The sequence below is a fragment of the Tyto alba genome, unplaced genomic scaffold (assembly GCF_018691265.1).
Source record: "Tyto alba isolate M040663 unplaced genomic scaffold, T.alba_DEE_v4.0 Super-Scaffold_10, whole genome shotgun sequence".
In the NCBI taxonomy this organism is placed as follows: Eukaryota; Metazoa; Chordata; class Aves; order Strigiformes; family Tytonidae; genus Tyto; species Tyto alba.
Genome location: NW_024881262.1, coordinates 26,383,382 through 26,401,377, shown reverse-complemented (window position 1 = coordinate 26,401,377; position 17,996 = coordinate 26,383,382). Strand labels below are relative to the sequence as shown.

At 42.6% G+C, this 17,996-nt stretch overlaps 1 protein-coding gene across 2 annotated transcripts in view; it reads left to right on the top strand.

Moving 5' to 3' along the window:
• Positions 1–6,501, top strand: part of UGGT1 (UDP-glucose glycoprotein glucosyltransferase 1) — a 47,795-nt gene extending 41,294 nt beyond the window's left edge. For both annotated transcript variants that reach the window (XM_042795683.1, XM_042795677.1), the window contains 5 exons: positions 608–768; positions 1,161–1,275; positions 1,922–2,038; positions 2,378–2,537; positions 2,988–6,501. In XM_042795683.1, coding sequence (XP_042651617.1) covers positions 608–768; positions 1,161–1,275; positions 1,922–2,038; positions 2,378–2,537; positions 2,988–3,013 — 579 coding nt within the window. In that variant the 3' untranslated portion in view covers positions 3,014–6,501. The remainder of the gene's footprint in view (positions 1–607; positions 769–1,160; positions 1,276–1,921; positions 2,039–2,377; positions 2,538–2,987) is intronic.
• Positions 6,502–17,996: the final 11,495 nt, after the last annotated feature.

Sequence of the window (17,996 nt, the reverse complement as noted above, 5' to 3'; positions counted from 1 at the left end):
TCAACATGTAAGTATAAAATGCCTTAGGTGTTTTGGCATACGTACAGTATGATCCCATGTCAACTAAAACCATTAGATCTTAAGCTAAAGTACCACCTAGGGTAAGTTTCCAGCTACACTGTTCTCAGTTTGGACAGTTTTTGCTCTGTTTATAAAAAGATATTAATGCCTTTTTTTTTTCCACCAGAGTGATATTTTTAGCATGGTATTACTACCACAACATCTGTGTCAAAAAGGCATTAAAAGGCCTTCATCCCTGAAGGGTTTCCAAACATTCAAGAGGAAAGGATACAAAGGATCACAGTAGAGTTCATGTATAGTGAGAATTCTTGCTGCTTGTTAAGTAGCAGTTTGGCCCTTCAGCTATCAAACCAACCCCTATCAGATTATTTTAAGCTCTATTTTAGTTGCTCCAGCTCTAAGGGCAGGGGAGACAAAACCTTCTGTGCTGTGTTTTTGTACTATATATACATAATGCAAAAGACTGCAGAGTATAACAGGTAATTCTTCCTTTAACTGTTTGTTCAGTTTGAAATAAATCCTGACCAGCATTTCCAAATAACCCCTGGTAGGCTTCTACAAATAATAAAATGTCTTTTCCCTTCAGATTGTGCGCACAGATCTAAAGGAGTTAAGAGATTTCAATCTAGATGGTGCTCCTTATGGATATACTCCATTCTGTGACAGTCGAAGAGAAATGGATGGCTACAGGTTCTGGAAATCGGGCTACTGGGCAAGTCACTTAGCTGGAAGAAAATACCACATCAGGTACTGAAGAATTCCGTTTTTTTGAAATAGAGGGGGAAAGTTTTTGCTACTACTTAGAATTAGCAGAAAACTAGCTGAGGTATACAACGTGGCAGTGAACCACTTTCTGCTTACTGTTGCCTCTTTAAGGTTCCATTGCCTATGGTCCATTTGAAGCACTAGGGACACTGAAGTTACTTTCAGTATGCTACAACTTTTACAGATGAAGAACTGAAGTGTTAAATAACCAGACGTTTTCATTTCTTAATAACAAATGTTGGAAGAAGGGACTGCATGACAGCAAAGCTAAGATAGATTTGTTGATGTATTAGCACAGACCTTGGGGTCTGCTGGGGCTGCAGTAAGTTACCCGTCAGTCAAATGTCGTTACTAATTGCGTCATCTCCATGTAGCGCTCTGTATGTTGTGGATCTGAAGAAGTTCAGAAAGATAGCAGCGGGAGATCGCCTCAGAGGACAATATCAGGGTCTTAGTCAGGACCCTAACAGTCTGTCCAACCTTGATCAGGTGTGTTTTTATTGTGTTTGTTTTGGTTTCACTGGGGTATGATGGCAGGCTGGGACCTCTCCTTTCCCGGCCAGGTGCCAGTGGCAGTCCCGTAGGCCCTGCCTTCAGATGAGGCCGGTGTTGACAGCATCGAATGCAACTGGTGGGAGGAAACACTGCTCTCCCCTTAAATGGCTGAAGACTATCAAATTTTTCCAGTATATGCCAAGACAAATACATAACACAACTGGGTGCTTGTTTCTTGAGCTATCCAGCTCCGAGTGCTTTACTGGGCACAGACTTAATAACGTGGAAATAAGGCTTGTGCTGGGGCGGGTAGAAAAATAACACTGGCTTTAATCAATTAAGAATAGTCTTCCAAACTGGTCCAGTACAGGTTTGATACTGGATTCATATCACTGCTTTTACACGGTTTGCTAAATAACTGATTTTCAACAAAGTAAGTTTAACACTTGTAGAATGCAGGGTTTTTCTCCAAAGAACTTTGTTTGGAATGGAAGGAAAGGTTGATTCATCACAATTTATTTGAACTGGTAAAATAACTCTACAAAAGTAAAAAAAGTCTCAGTACTATCTGGTTGAGGGGGTTGTTCCTCCCACCCTCCACCCTGTGGAAACTGCTGCTAACTCTTATTCTTCATGACAGGATTTGCCAAACAACATGATCCACCAGGTGCCAATTAAATCACTCCCCCAGGAGTGGCTGTGGTGTGAAACATGGTGTGATGATTCCTCCAAGAAGAGAGCAAAAACCATTGATCTGGTAAGTGTGGTATGGCTCCCACAGTGTTATGTCACAAAATTCAGTGACCAGTTTTAGAGGCACTTCCCTAGCTCAGATCTAGGCACCTCATCCCATATTGTTACTTAAATGTTTTCAGCACTTCAGTTGTTTCCTTTAGCTTCCGTATTTCTTTTACCTGGAGCAGTGGCATTGTTAGGAAATTGGAAAGAGACTTTGCACTATACACTAGCTAAAACACAGGCATGTGTTGTTCACTAGCAACAGATTAATTCCAGCAGGGGGAAGCGTACCTCTATTCAGTAAATAAACCTTTTTTATGCATGAAGTGTCTGAACAGTCCGTATGTTTTGTTTGCAGTGTAATAACCCAATGACCAAAGAGCCGAAGTTGCAAGCAGCGATGCGTATAGTTCCAGAATGGCAGGACTACGATCAAGAAATCAAACTGCTCCATAGTCTTTTCCAGAAAGAAAAAGAAACGGGAACACCAGCTAAGATGCCAGGACAACACACACACGGTAATCTTTGTGACTATTTCCCTACTCCTGTAGCTTTCTTCCTACCTGTTGGGATGGGTGTTAAATTGCACACGCGTTCACTGTAAGCTCACATCGTGCAAAGGCTTGCATGGAAGATCTGTTAAATAATCTGTATATTTTAAGGGGACAGAAAGGCCTTGCTGAGTGAGGCTGGTATAAATTCACCTGATTCTGAAACAGAGAACAGAAAGCTGTGCTGCACACTTGCTCCAGTTCTGCTAGACCCTCACTGTTCCTGCAATTTTATGAGCTTGGCTTTACCTTAACCCTTAATTAACGTGCCACTATACACAGTGGGTATGAATTACTCTCAGTCACTGGTAACCTTGCAAAGAACAAGTCCTGGGTTTATATACACTAATTTTCAATCCAAGCTGCCAATTGAGACAGCTGGAAATGGAGTGCTCATTTTTATCTCCTCTTCTACAGATCCAGCAGCACATGTGGAATTATGATCCATGGAGAAAAACTCAAGTTAGACTGTTTCATAGACAATTTTTATATTGAAAGCTAGTTTTTTTCCGGTATGTCTGCAAAACTGCTGAATAATTGAATGGGATGATGTATGCATTTTTATTACTTGCCTTGGGTTAATTTCTGCATATGAAATAGGATCTGGATTGCTGGAATTAGCATTACTGGGGTTTTTTTGCACCTGTGGTGGAGATGAAAGAGCCCATGATGGAATTTAGCATTTCAGAAACAAAACTTCAAAATCCACTGGAAAAGCCACAGCCTATTCCTTCAGCTGTTGCTCCCTCCACTGCTGATGAAGATCCTGTTAGCCTCAGACCTAGCTCGAGCCTGGGAAGTGCAGACCCATTGAACACAAGTCCTGACCTCAACTGCTGGAGATAATTTTTCCAGGTAACATAAAAAGGCTCAGAATCATGCCTTGAATTTGGGATACTGTTTTATCTGCAGGTTCTCAGGTGGTCAAAAATGCTCACTCAGATTTGTTCAGTATGCCCTTGATTTTGTAACAAATCCAGCATTACTTAGATTTTCTATTTCCTGTCTTTGTTTATTGCCCAACTTTTGAAGGTTTGGCTTAATGTAAAGCTACTATGCTTTATTTAAATGCCCATCCAAATACAAATGCCTAAGCTTACAAAGTGAGCAGAAGATGGAATTTGACAGCTCAGTTCATCTTATCCCCTCTGACTTGAATCAAAGTGCCCTCCTTCCTTCCTGATCAAAGTTTAAATCAGTCTGCAAAACTGGTAGGGCCTTACTATTGCTGTGGTTCACTGATTCATGAATGTTTTTTGTTTATGAAAAATCTGTGGAAGCTTGGAAGTTTATCATCATGTAAATTTCATTAACTTTATTTTTCTTCAAACAGATGTTGTCACATCAATAAAAACTTTGGAATTCTTAGGTCTTAAGCTTTAGTTTACACTCAGTCCTTTGATCATCTTTTTTGCTTGCCCACGTTACAGTCCTAATTTGATTTTGGGGTGTCTGAATATTTCACCTGCATTTGTTTTCATTCTGTGCACAGACAAGAAAACACTTTCCTGCAAGGATTAATTACCCTGGGCTACTTTTATCATTCATATTCATGTCTTAATTTTTAAAGATGATACTGCCATAGTTCTGTTATGAACATACCACTTAAAATCCTTACTCACGCCCTGTTTCCCTCATTCTGTAGGATTACTGTCCGCTCCCTAGAACACAGAGAAGGTGAAGAGTTGAAATGTTAAGAACTGAAATAGTATTTCTAATAGTAAATACAGCTCCCTTTGCACTGCTGCTTTTGAAATCCAAACGGGGAGAATTTCTGCCTCCCATGCTTTTATAAAGGTAAATGTTCTGTGCTGTAAGAGCTTCACACTGAAGCTAATCCTTACAATAACTCTAGAAGAATATCTTCTTATACATCCTATACATGATTTGGAGGAAGCTGAAAGACAGCAGCTGTAGTGTTTAAACTGTTCAATAGGACAACTGAACAGAAAAGCAGCTTTTCTTCAGCCAGCTCAAGAAAGGGTCCAGCTCACTGACCCAAACTCTTAAAAAAAGATGTTAAAAGAAATAGCTGGGGTCCCTTAAATGCACATGGCTGGCACTGTTGAAGAGGTCAGCAAATGAATTGGTAACACTACACATACACTTCTAGTGGGTATCAAAAGTGGATAATTCTAGAAAGGCAGTGGAAAGGACAGTTTATAATCTCCCCCTCCCCAGAGGGAGAGCTAAGCAAGCATGGGGGGGCTGGATATCAAACCGTGTATTTACAGAGCAGGAGTTACCCGCTTAGGTATAGCCACTTTGTGGGGTTTTAAATTCAGATAGTCTTCCTGATGCTCTGCAAATTACAAGGGGCTTATGCTTCCCATCAAAACTGTTACAGTAAAGGATACACAGACTTACACTAGAAGGAATTTTTTCTAGTGTAAAAACCAATAATGTGCCAGCCCGCAAATTAATTGCCTACTGTGTTAATTAGCCTGGTTTAAAATTACCCTTTCTGTGTTCAGCTGCAAACCACTTACCCCTCTCTGGAGCACAGGGGGCAGGAGGGCAGCGGCTCTACACCACAGCTCCATCCAGGGTGGGCAGGGGCAGCGGAGGCAGATCACACAGGGTGATGGTGTGCGGGCGGGGAAAGAATCTGCCCCAGCCCTCGGAACAAGAAAAGCCCAAGTTTTCAGTGAAACAAGACCCTCTCCTATCCAGGACCATATTTGGCTTAATTTTTTTTCCAAATGTTATTAGACACCCGAAGATAGAGAATGAAGTAACCTCTTCCACTCAGCACGATATTTACAAGGCCTTGTTTGGAGTTGAAGAAGGAGAAAATATTTTTAAATTAAATGTCAGTTACAGAATTTTTTTTTTTTAATTATATTCCTCCATTCTAATAGATAATGTATGTGCTTGAACACCCACACTGCATACCTTTTCTTTTAATTATAAGATCTAGCAAGCTATGGATAATATTTTTGTTCCCTCTGGTTAACAGAGATCATGTGCTTCTGTTCAGCTCTTATTAAGAAAAAAAAATAAAAATCTAGCTTTCAGCTGATATAGAAAGGAACCAGAAACATATTGTGAGATTTAGTACCTTTTGCAGTACTCGTAAGAGTCCTGTACCTGTTCTCAAGTACATTATAAAATGCATATGGTACTAACCATTCTGAATGTGAACTACTCCAGTTTTTCCTGGGAAGCCACTATTTGCACACAAAAATAACAATCATAGAGAAGAATAGTCACTCATTTTGGATCTGTGCATATGCTTGCTCGTAGTGCTCAGCTGGGCCTTAAAAGAAAAATCTTTCAACGGTTCCATCTAGAAAGCATCTCAGAGTAAGGTGATTACTGAAATAGAGCTGCTTCTGATCATACCACTGATAGCCTGTTCCTGTAAACTAGTAAGACCGATAAGAAAAAATAGAAAACAGGGATTACGGAGATCACAATATAATTTTGGGTCCCTCTGATTAGAAAGGCCACTTCTGTGGCAAAGTGATGATGCTGTTCCCAATCTCTGGATACAAGCAGCTTGTCCTCTTGGTGAAAAATTCACACTGAAAAATGCCCAGTACTTTATTTTAAAAGGAAGATTTCACTGCTTTACTAGAAAGAAATAGCAGAGGAATATGTTTGTAAGAGTTCTCTTTCGTTTAGTTACTGGGGGGAGGGGTTGTTAAGGAAATGAAAGGGGTGGGACCTGTACAAAGCAGCAAATATCCAGTCACATTCTTAGGAACCTAAACTTTTTTTTTTTTAATATAAACTGTTTTGCATAACCAAATCTTCTGTAATCTGTTCAAGAATGTACCATAGCTCAGTGTGGCACTGATACCTACTGACCAAGATAGTGGGAGTTATTCTCTACTGAATGTTACCTGAACTGAGATTACAGGGAGTTTCCCAGTACAGTGGCAACAGTAAGATCTGTCTGATGTAATAAAGCCTTTTCTGTTCTTTACCCATGTCGCTCCTGTCACTTCCTTTGGATCTGGGAACCGATGTTTTCATGGCGGTGCTCAGAGTACATTTTTCACTTATTCTTGTATTCAAGGGTTGGGATACTGTTGAAAAGCTGCTAGGGAAAAGTAAAGTGTTCCTCCTCCAAGCTGGTCTTGTTAATTATGGTATTAAAGTACCCCCAACCTGAGACGCTTCTGTTAAAGAAACTATAGAAATATTTTACATTTAAGGTAGATTTGTATCTTTTTTTCCAACTCCATCTACTACTAATAAAAAAAGGTGCTGCTTCTCAGTTTTATTAATTTGATTCAGTTTTGCATCAATACATTCATAGTAAGCACTCTGAAAAGATCATGTTTATCAAATAATACTTTCAACTACAAAGCCGTGTCAGGGTCTCTGATTTCAGAGTTGGGAATGAATTCCTAACTCCTCTGGGACTCTGAGAAAAGCCTCTCAACCAGAGTATCTTTATTAATGGGAGAGCTATAAAATAGACAGTTTTACACAGAAAACTCAGTTGAATGCCATAGCAATGTGGATTCGGTTTCCTACAGTTGTCTGTCTGAAATTGCTCAGGTTTGGAAAATGAGAATAATTCCTAGGAGACAACAAAAAGGGGAACAAGCAGCAGCCAGAAAGAACAAATACATGCCATATGTCTGTTGCCTCCTCAGCCAATAAGGGGGTTCGCACCATCCCCACTTTGAATTTTCAAAGTTACATATTTAAGGTTGTGACTGTACATCGATACATGGTTTTATGTTTGAGACTAATTTCCCTCCACCCCAAAAAAGCTAGCCTAAATGAGAAAAACCCCAGGTGGGGCAGGGGGGTATGTGTGTATAAAAAGTAGTTTTGAATCTTTTTCTACAAACCCCCATTTTTTAAATTGTATTAGCCTGAACACAACAGATTTTTTTGATGGGCAAACAGTCCCATTCCCCTCCCCCCTCCTGCCACACACTCTGCTCCAGCTGTGGGCCTGGCCCCGTGCAGGCTGTCCCCATCTGTGCTGCGACGCGCCAAGGGCAGCCGCTGCAGAAGCCCACCGTGTTCTGGCCCACTCACCTCTGGACTTGCGCCACACGTGCGAGGCATTACCCAACAGCGTCCAACCTGCCCCTTCACTTTCTCGACGGCAACCTGACGAGTAATTTCCAGCACCCACGTCTCCCTCTCAAGAAGCAGAGCCAGCTTTTCCCGGGCAAGACTTGCTGCCCTGCTCCGAATGAGGCAGCCTGGGGAGCCCCGGGGGTGCGCTGGAAGGCAGGCTCACGCGGGGACGGTCCACCCCACCCCACCCTGTGCTGAGGCTGTGGCTGGAGGCCTCGCTCCGGGCAGATGATGCAGCCCTGTAGCAATGGGTGCCACCATCTGCTGCCTACCACCTACACACGTGCTCCTATGGCACCGGAACAAGTTCCTGCCACTCAGCCTTTCTTCAGCCTGAGCTGGCTTTTACTGCAGAAAAGTTGCACTTGAATTTCGGCTCAGTTCGACACACTAGTTAACAGAAGTCAGAAGAGCTTTGAGGCACGGAGGGGCAACATGGATGGGAGGACTGATACAGGGAATTTACAACAAGAAACAGTATTGCAGCTGAGGAAACCCCAGTTTGTTTCTGGCTTGTTTTGATTAGGAGGCAGCAAGCACTGTAGTAGGATGCTCTTTTTCTCTCATTGTACTGTTTAAAGGAAAACAGGCGGTTGAAAAACAGAGGTCCAAGGTTGCCTGAGAGCATTATGAGGTGGCAAGGGTACCTACAGAAACAGAACTACACACTGGTGGCAACCTCTGGCATATCGGATTCAGACTGTGTGAACCTGCGGTCGCAGCTTCGCTGGAGCTCTAGCAAACGTCCCCATAACACAGCACAGCAGAACTCACCTCGCCTCTGCGTTCCTCCACAAGTAGCATTTGATTTTGGTATCGAGAGCCATCCTTCCCTAAGGAAGCACGGTGCCTCTATTGAAGAGTTTGCCTCAAAATTAAAGCAGCACTCTATCCTAAGTGTTTTCCACCAAAACACTTTACTCTGTTCAGTGCCGCTTCTGGTGTATTCAGCTCAGCAACTCAAATCCAGCACCTATCCGCACAGGAGAGACGAAAGGGAGGAGAAGCCTCCGCACACACTGCAGGCACTCAAGTCTCATTTGCCTTGTACCATTTAGGCTCTAGCTGGGAAACAGATACCCAGCCATGTAAGGGCAAGCAGTGCTTTTTCTCCAGGTAAACAAACCACCTTTCCAGACGCTGCTCTCGCTGCCTGTTGCCGTCTATTGATCAAAAACAGTGACGAAGCAAGATGAAAAATCAGTCACTAACCTGCACTTCAGACTTAGACAAACGACAATAGTGAGGGTGCCCCTATCACCAGGGCTCGGCTGTGGTGGCAGAGATACGCCATGTCGGGCTTCCACGCATGCTAAGCCTGAGGAGATCCTCTCTAGGTTACTGGTGCGGCCTGTGTCCCCGGCCAAGGCACTCGTGGCAGTGCCTGTGCATACAAGAGCATCCCTGCAATTTAGCACGCAGTGCCCACCAGTACCCTCAGCTGTGCTCTGGGTGCAGCAGGCTTTCCTGTCCTAGCACCAGTGACTCCTTGCCCTTCTAACTTCTTGCCATTCTAACAACCAGCTAGCACCCGGCATAGAAAGGGCCACTGGGTTGAATCCTGTCCCTAGCAGACATGTGTGGTCTGCAACACCATAGAAAACCCCATCAATCAGTATAGGCAATCACAGGGGCTTCTGGTTGGCAGTTCCTGCTGGGCTTTGACAAGCTTGTCAGGTCAGTTCTCCCACTACCACTTGGTGATGAGTGGAGATGCTCAGAAGGTAACTGCAAACCTCACACCCGGAACCAGAAAGAACACGGAGCTCCCACCAGCATGGTAACTCCATCCAGCAGCTCCATCACGCGTCTCACCAGCTCACAGCTCTCCAGAAAGCGTCTTCAGTTACTTCGTCCGACAAGCCTAGCCTGATTTGCAGTCACTGCAGAAAGGCCTGAAGCACACCTCAGGAAAGGAATTAAACCTGTGCCCTCTGGAACCAAGACTTACAGATCTGCCACCTGTAACAGAGCCACTGCCAGCACAACACAAAGCATGGGGTTCCCCAAGGAAAGACATTGCTGAGCCCTGCCGCTTCCCCAGCACGGCCTTGCAAGTCGCCACAGAAAGGTTCACTCTGATGCCGTATTTACACTTCACACTTCCACCTTGGCTATCAGGGACAGTGTAAATATACCAATATTCAAAGACTACCCCTGAGGAAATTCCTCCCCATTTGCTTTGCCTCCCTCCTCTTTGCCATATAACTGTATTTACCCAATCACAAGTATTGCTAGTGGATTATACACTCCATCTGTTTTGATTCAACACACTGATCTTTGCTGACTTGAAGATAATTAAAGACCTCTCCCCCGCTCTCCCTTTCTGTCTGCAGCATGCATGCCAGCTGCTTGCTGGAATCCAGATAATTGAGCAGCATTCCCTAATCAGGACACTCAAGGAAAATCACTTCTGACTACCAGGGTTTATTGCTGACTAGACTTTAAGATCATTGCTAAGACAGATTGCCTTGTGCTTAGAATACATTGAATTTACTCATTAGCCAGCTTGGGGCTTGATGAGGAATGAGAACAGTGTTTCTTCTGTGTGAAGATCTGGAATAAAGAACTCTAAAACATGCTTGATTACAGCACAGCAGGATCCTCTTCTGCTCCTAGGCAGCCCAGGAAACACACGATAAGCAATCAAGCATTCTGCTGTTTTAACTAATGCTGTTACTACACCTGAGCACAAACACACCTGGAGATGCAGGACCTGCCTGACCCCAGTGCGGCGCCTGGAGGACACGGATTTGTTGAGGAGCTGCTGAGGCTGCAGCTGTGTGGGAAGCACCCTAGCACCCCACAACAGTACCCCTTAAGAGAGCCAAAAATCCTCATGACTGACCTTTTCCAACTCCTAGAGATGGCAGGGCAAGGACTAAGACACATTCCCAGCTTTAAGAGGGCAGCTGGTAACAGCTGAACAGGGAGTGCTGCATGTCATGCACTGTGTTACCAGCCCCAGAGCTCGCTGGTCTCTCCGCCCGCTCATCAGAGGCTGTTGTCTTGCTCATCATTCCCCCTGCTCAACACAGTCACCTCCCGTACAGCTCTTGGCTTCCTCCTCTAGGATACTACTGAACAGAGAACCAACTGTGTGCTTTGCATAAAATTAATTCCCAACACTAAAGCCATGTATTTTTATTTTCATACTTACTATATCTCCTTTTTCTGCTGAAAAGAACAGGTCTCTTAGACTCTAGTCTCCAACCTTTTCTCTACCTGCAGGTGTTTATTTACTACAATAAGTATACAGTAAGGGCTTCCAGAGCTCAAAGTATTTCCTTCAGCCTTTAGACTGTTTTCTTGATATTTTCTGGTTTGCTTGATTGGGTGTTTTTTTTTGTTTTGTTTTTTTTTTTAAATAAAGAAACAGAAATCTTGGCACCAAAACTGGATACATTATTCCAAGTATTACAGGACCAACTTCATCAACACTGCATAAAGAAAAAAATGTGTGCATGTGTATTTCTATACACACTCATTCTACTGAGTATTTGCCTTTTATACCATCAAGTACCAAAGGAGGCCGCCTACTCATCCCACTGAGGATTTATTTTGAAATGCTTGTCCACTACAATCACTAAACCCCTTTTTTGACTCAAGAATACAGTCCCCTATTTGTTGGAAGTCTTTGCGTTTCTTATTCCTAGATGTGTAATTTCAAATTTGCCTTACTGAAATGCTTCTGCTGTTCCCCTCCAGAAAGAGGCCCCAAGAAATCTGGATTGCCATGTATGATTCACTGCAGCAGAACAGCTGTCACCACAATTGCTTCCAGACCTTTATGAAAGCACTGAATAGCACAGATTGCTACAGAGGAGAAGAATCTCAAACACCTATTTGATAGGGATTCCCACTAACTATTACTACTAAAACTTTGCTAACTGGTTTTTAATCCTTTTAACACATGCCCTAAGGACACACTATATAGTAACATTATTTTGGAGCAACAAGATAGGTTTTGTGAAGCATTTATGTATACACTCAGTGTTGCTATTAGACCCAAACCTATAATTCCTCAAAGTCACACTTGTTTGACAAGAATTACGTCCCACAAAACCCTCTCAGGAGTCATTTCAGCTCTGAAGACACCACTGACATCCCAGGAGCTTCCCCCCTTTCATTTCAGACAGATGTCTGGACAAGTAACTCTTGGCTGCACTTTTCTGGAACATGTGCCTTCTCTTCCAGTTTATTGAAAACTAATGTCATTGGGTCAATGATTTCCCCAGTCATCTCTTCAGACTGTTTCTAAATACCAGTCACTGAGTTGTCTCTTTAAAAATATCTTAAAATACCAGCTGCTTAACATGTATTGCACCAGACTAAGGATGATATCCCAGTACCATCGATAAACAAGACCACACCAGTCTGATTCTTTGTATTAAACAATTTTGCCATCTTCACCTAGGAACAAAGATAAGTGAGTTTAGTAAAAATGTCCTACTTCTTGTCCGCAAATTGAACTGTATTTAGGATGATTCAAAATAGATAGTGTTTCTCTCTCTTCAGTAAGTAGGGCCTTATCTGTTGCTGTGCTGGCAGCCACAGAGGCCAGTTAGCAGACATGCTGACCGAATTATGCTCCTACCCCAGGAATGTGTCTCTAGCTCTGAATGGAGGCACATTGGCAGGCTTGTATGGGAAAACTCCTCACTGTGTTGGTCTGCCCAGATATCTGCAAGAACACATTGGTTTGTTTTCACAAGCCACTCAGCTGGTGTCTTTCAAAAAAACCCCCCAGATAAGTAAGGAACTGGATGCTTTTGCTTTCTTGGATGTTTTAATTGTTTGTCCCGACAATATTGCTGACTGCTGGCTTGAAAGATACCACCGGAGTCACCCAACCCAAACCTCAGTACCACAGCTGCTATTGCATAATGTCATCCCCAAATTTATCCAGATCACTTTAAATGAGTTGGGTTTCTTACTCCTCCATCGACTGCTGGGAAGCTGTTCAAACCTCACCACACTGACAGTGATGGAAATCATCTTCCAGTTGCCCACCTAAACTTACACATGGCAATTTCACACTCATTTTTCCCCTTATGCCAGTATTTGCTTTTAATTTATCCAATTCAGTTTTTTTTTGTTTCCCCATCCTGGCACCACACCCCTTCACATGCAGCACCTTTACCCTGTTGGGTGCAAACAAGCCAAGTTCTTAAAAAAAAAAGCTACTCTCTAGGACGTGACAGTTTTCTGCTGGAAGCTGGTTACTCACAATCACACTGGTGGACTCAGGGAGTTTTTAGCTACATGGTCTTTGTATTAACATAATTGAAGGGAAGCATGCTGAGCATGCTGCACAATGAGCTTCCGAGCAGATGTTTTGGTCTGTAGATGGAGCACTTGCACTGCTGAAAAAAATCCACAAGTGCCTGCTGACCCTTTCCCAGCAATTTCCATCAGTTTTTAAATTGGGAAATATTTGTCCCATGTGGTCTACTGTGGCATTCCATTTAAAAAAAAAAAAAAAAAAAAAGGAAACTAAAAAGGGAAAAATAAAAAGCCAAAGTCCAAGGACGGAAAACTAGAGCTTGACAAGCTCTACCCAAAGCAGCCCCAAGTAAGAAGATCACATTCTCATGCCCCGCAGCTGCAGGCTGGCTGTGTTGCATGCATGTTAAGACATGCAATTAATAGCATCTCTGGGAAGTACCAATACATTTGCTAGACTTGCTGCTATTAAGTCACAAGGCTTTTCAGTGAAGTTCAAATATAGTTCCCTTGAAAATGTCTAACTGTCTCCAGGAAAAGAAGCAGCTAAACAGATCCACTTCTGGATCTGTTGTATGTGGAGGTTTGTTTGTTTGTCTGGTTTGTTGTTTGTTTTTTCAATATTTATTAATAATAAAATCCTGTGAAACTGCTTTTATTTCACTTACCATCAACTTTTTAGGGTAAATCATGAGCCAATTTATTAATTCAAATGCAGACTATCATCTCCTTTTAGCACAACAGAATCAGGACATCTCTTGTACAAAAACAGATTGGTTCCAGGAGAAATGGGCTGGAAACACAGGAACCTTTACACTACATTATACCAGGTTTATTTGGTCCACTGTTTTGTATCTGATCATGACTATCATAAGCTCCTTGGCAAGAGTGGGCAAGAAAATCTTGTAGAAAGTATTTTAGAAATACCTGCATAGTTCAAGAATCATCTTCCAACCTCCTGCTATGGCACAAAAGGCTTGGACATAGGGGCAGAAGTCTGTACTTCTAACAGGAAAATTGTATTTCCGAGAGAAGCTGTTGTTTTACATCCCAGTCAGAGACACACTTTTGCCTGGGTACATGAGACTTTAGGTGTTAATGTTAAGACTCTAAATCAAAGATATATTTTCCAGGCTTTCATTCTGTTCACTGATAAGCTTACTTTCTTTTTGAGGGGTGAGCACTGGAAATACAGTGCATGTTGTGAATGCCCCCACTCCCCCTCCCTTTTTTTTTTTATTTCTGTATAGCAACCAAAAGCACACAGTGCTTGAGCTCCATCATAAAACTACATGCTATCACCTGAGTGGCACAGGAGAGCTGAAGCTATGCTCTGTCTATACTTCGAAGGAAATCTTTTTGTCTGAGTTTCCAAGTGCCTTTCTGCTTACTTCTTTTAGACAAACCTACTGGGGAAGAAGATGCAATCCTCTTCCTCATTGTCAAAGTTCCTGCATTGTCTGCTTTCCCACCATCAAACAGCTGATGCATGAGAAACTTCTTCCCAGCTCATATCCATGGAATAATAAATGTACCTGATTGCTTTGTATTGCTGATCAAAGCAAGAACTGCGTTCTTAAAGCAGAAATGTGATCTGAAGACAGTGTCAGCCCCATCAAGCATAAGCTGAATATTTTAACAGCTCTTCAGCAAAGCCCAGGTATTTTAGGGATGAAGGTGTCAAGGAATGAGGTGTTAGAAAGCTCTCACTATAGGGACCCAACCTCGCACCCATTTAAAAGCTGTCCAACTTGTTTGCTTATTCATTCATTTACTTAAGCCTGTAAAACTTAATGCCTATGTAGCAGAAAATAAGAGAAGCTGCTCTTACAAGTCCGTAGCTGCTCAGCACCTTAACAAAAACACTGACCAGTACACATAGAACAGAGGTGCTCTGAGAAAGTAGTCTGCTGTCAGCAGGCAGCACAGAATTTGAGGAAGAAATTAAGCGTTTGCTCTAGATGCTTCTCAGTATCTGAACTATTATTAACTGATTTGAAAATCCTCAAAATATGCATTTTGTTTGTTTGTTGTCCCTTTCTTATCATAAGTTCCACTGGAGAATGACAGGGAAGTCCCCCTCTCCACATACCAGCCCTATTACAGGCAAGACTCATCAGCTTCTGGTATTTGAACAGAATTGATATGACAGAGAGAAAGCCATTTCTAGGCAGGGAAAAAATTTTCCAGCCCCTTCAAAAGATTTTCCTCAGACTAACACTCTATCAAAGTAACTCATCCTATCTTACATCTGTTTTGCTCAATTTGGCAAACACTAACATGGAGAGCTCAACCAGTGCAGATCTACATGCAGACATGCTCCAGTGCCCTGCAGCCAGGACAGGGATGAGAACAAGTACAGAAAATGGAAGCTACAAAAGCTAGAGAGAATCCATGCCGTCTGCTGATGTGCCAGATGTCCAGGCTCTGGCTCTCCAGCGTGCTCTTCTGACTCATCCAGAGGAGCAACACACGCACCTTCTCTTAGCACTAACAAACCCAGTCTCTGCACACTTCCCGCCTTCGTCCAGCCCTACCCTGGGGAAGGAAGGGAGGAATTATGCCAGGAAGGCAGGCGTGGTGCCAGATGAGGTGCCTTCCTGGGGTTTAGGAGAAAGGGTCTCTAAGCAGAGCCCTACAAGCAGTAGAGGGGGCGAAGGAAAAGGGAGAGGTACATAGTGCCCCTCCACTTACCCCTCTGAAGTGTCCAACCCCAGAGGACGCACAAGTCTGCAAGACCAGGAGGGCAACAGGAGACAACCCACGGCTGCGGGGACTGGAGAAGGGCTGCAGGCGGGTGTATCCGAACACAGCACTGCGACGGATTCAACTGCACTCTGAAACTGTGGCTGTGCGTCTAACGGGCCCTTGGGGATGGGAGAGGGGAGGGGCACCTTCAGAAAAATTGCACCCAGGACTGCTAATTAATCTAGTAATTACGAGCACACATTTTTCTCTTAAAAGACAACAGATTTTTTCACAAAATTAAAGAGCAAGAAACAGTCACTGCACTACAGCATCCACAGAAAGCAAGGTCCTAAAAATAAATGCTTTTCTTACTTCCTTTTTATTTCCTTTTACTTTCCTACTCTCTTCATATTTGAGCATGATACAGAGATGAATCTAAACTACAGCCTTTTCATGTAATCCCAGCATGACCATCAGATTCAAACTCAGAATGAAACTCCCTTCTGTTTGGATCTACAGCTTCCTGAGATTGGGTGGGAGGGGACAAAGAGTCATATGCCTGGCATACAGCAGGAACCCACAACTCCACATCTTTCCAAGACACCATTTGCTCAACCCACCTGAACATACCCAGGCATGCCCATGGCGGACAGCGGTTTCACAAACTATCTCCTCTGCTTTCTCCAGCAAGAGCTAAGAGGTGTCAGACTCACATGTGCTCTGCATGCTCTCAGTTTGTATGTCACAGGAGAACTACAAGTAAATAATTAAAGTCTTACTGAAATCAGTAGCCAGCCTACTTTGATAACAGAAATCCAAAGCAGAACCAGAAGAGAAGGGAAAGAATTAATTCATCATCTAATTAGAAAACAACACACAAGCTTCTCTAACTAACCTAGTGGCAGGAGGCAAAGTAATCAAATAAAAACAAGCAGTACTGAATAGCAATGATATAAAAATGATGCAAAGAAAACCACTGTTGCTTAAATGATGGACTCACGACCTGAAAGCAGATACATTATTTATTTCAACTACTTATGTCCTTTTTGATTCCCTCTTGGCTCTGATTTGCCGTCACTGGCGAGTTGCAAGGTTATTAATAACACATAGCAATGAATAATATATCCACAGTCACACCAACTGAATTTTGTCTGTCTGTATGGCCCAGTATTTATAAATTTATTATACTTGGGGCTTTTTCTGAATGGTAGCTAAGATCTGTACACATAGACTAGTTCAAACCTATAAAACTATAAAAATATTTTGACGTAATTTCTGGAGAAATAGCAAACATGGAAGTAGCGAGTTACCCATTTCAGTTCAGACAGCTGCCAGGAGGCACAAATCAAGGCACCAGAAATTTGATTAGTAAGTCCCATACAGTATACCTCCTCTGTCTTTCAAATGGTCTTTTGGAGCCATAACTTGCAAGAACATTTTCAACTGTTTCAGTTTATTACAAGAAATGAACACCCCCATAAACCATACAATCCACCAACTCCCGTCTTTGCCTGTATTTGAAGTGGAGTTTCACAGCAGCAAAAGAGCTTCTCAGGAATGTAAGAAGCGCCATTCATTCAAAGGCTTCTTCCACACAATACCATCCAGCTTCACTGTGAAACTCAGGGGAAAAGAACCCCAAAAAACATAGCCCAAGGTCATGTTAGAGAGTGACTCTTAACAGCACACGGTTAACCCCCGAGCAGCTCAGGATTTCTAAGCACTTGCATAGGAGAAGATAAAATCCAATATGGAGAATACCATATTTGTTCATATAAAAGCAACCTCATGTGACCATACTTGCAGGTCCAGAGCCAAAAAAAAGAAGTATACAGTAAGAACATAAAATAAAGACATCCTAGCTTTACAATATGAAATTTGGGTTTAAAGAAAACCTACTGACCTAGCAGTGTACCAATGCTTTTCATTATTGTTATTAGCAAAATTGTAAATCAATCCCCTCTGAACATCTCATTGTGACTAAACCTCAGGATGGAGTAACTCAGGTACATCTGACCTGTATCTAGTTCAAGTGTAGTCTGGAGAGGGCTGGTCCCAGCCCCCTTCCTGTCACACGCAGAATTAACTACATGCCTTGAAACCAAATAGAGTCAGCAAGCTGATCTGATGAGAATAAATGTCTGGAGGTTTTTTTGGTGGGGTTGTTTTTACCAGGTCAACTTTCTGAACAGGCTGATTCTAAGGCCATATCATCACTGCATGGAGGTGAAAGAAAAGCAGTGAGAGCACATGAATTAAAAAACAAAACCAACCAACCACCAACAACAAAATCTATCTGTAGTGGAAGGGCAGAGAGGGGGCAGTGGGATGGGACTAAGCTTATTTCCCACAGCTGCTGACAATTACATAAAATTAGAAGCAATGTAGAAGTAAACCTTTAAAGCAAAAGTAAGGAATTAAATGAAGCAAGCCTGTAGTTGTTACTGAGAATACAAATGAACT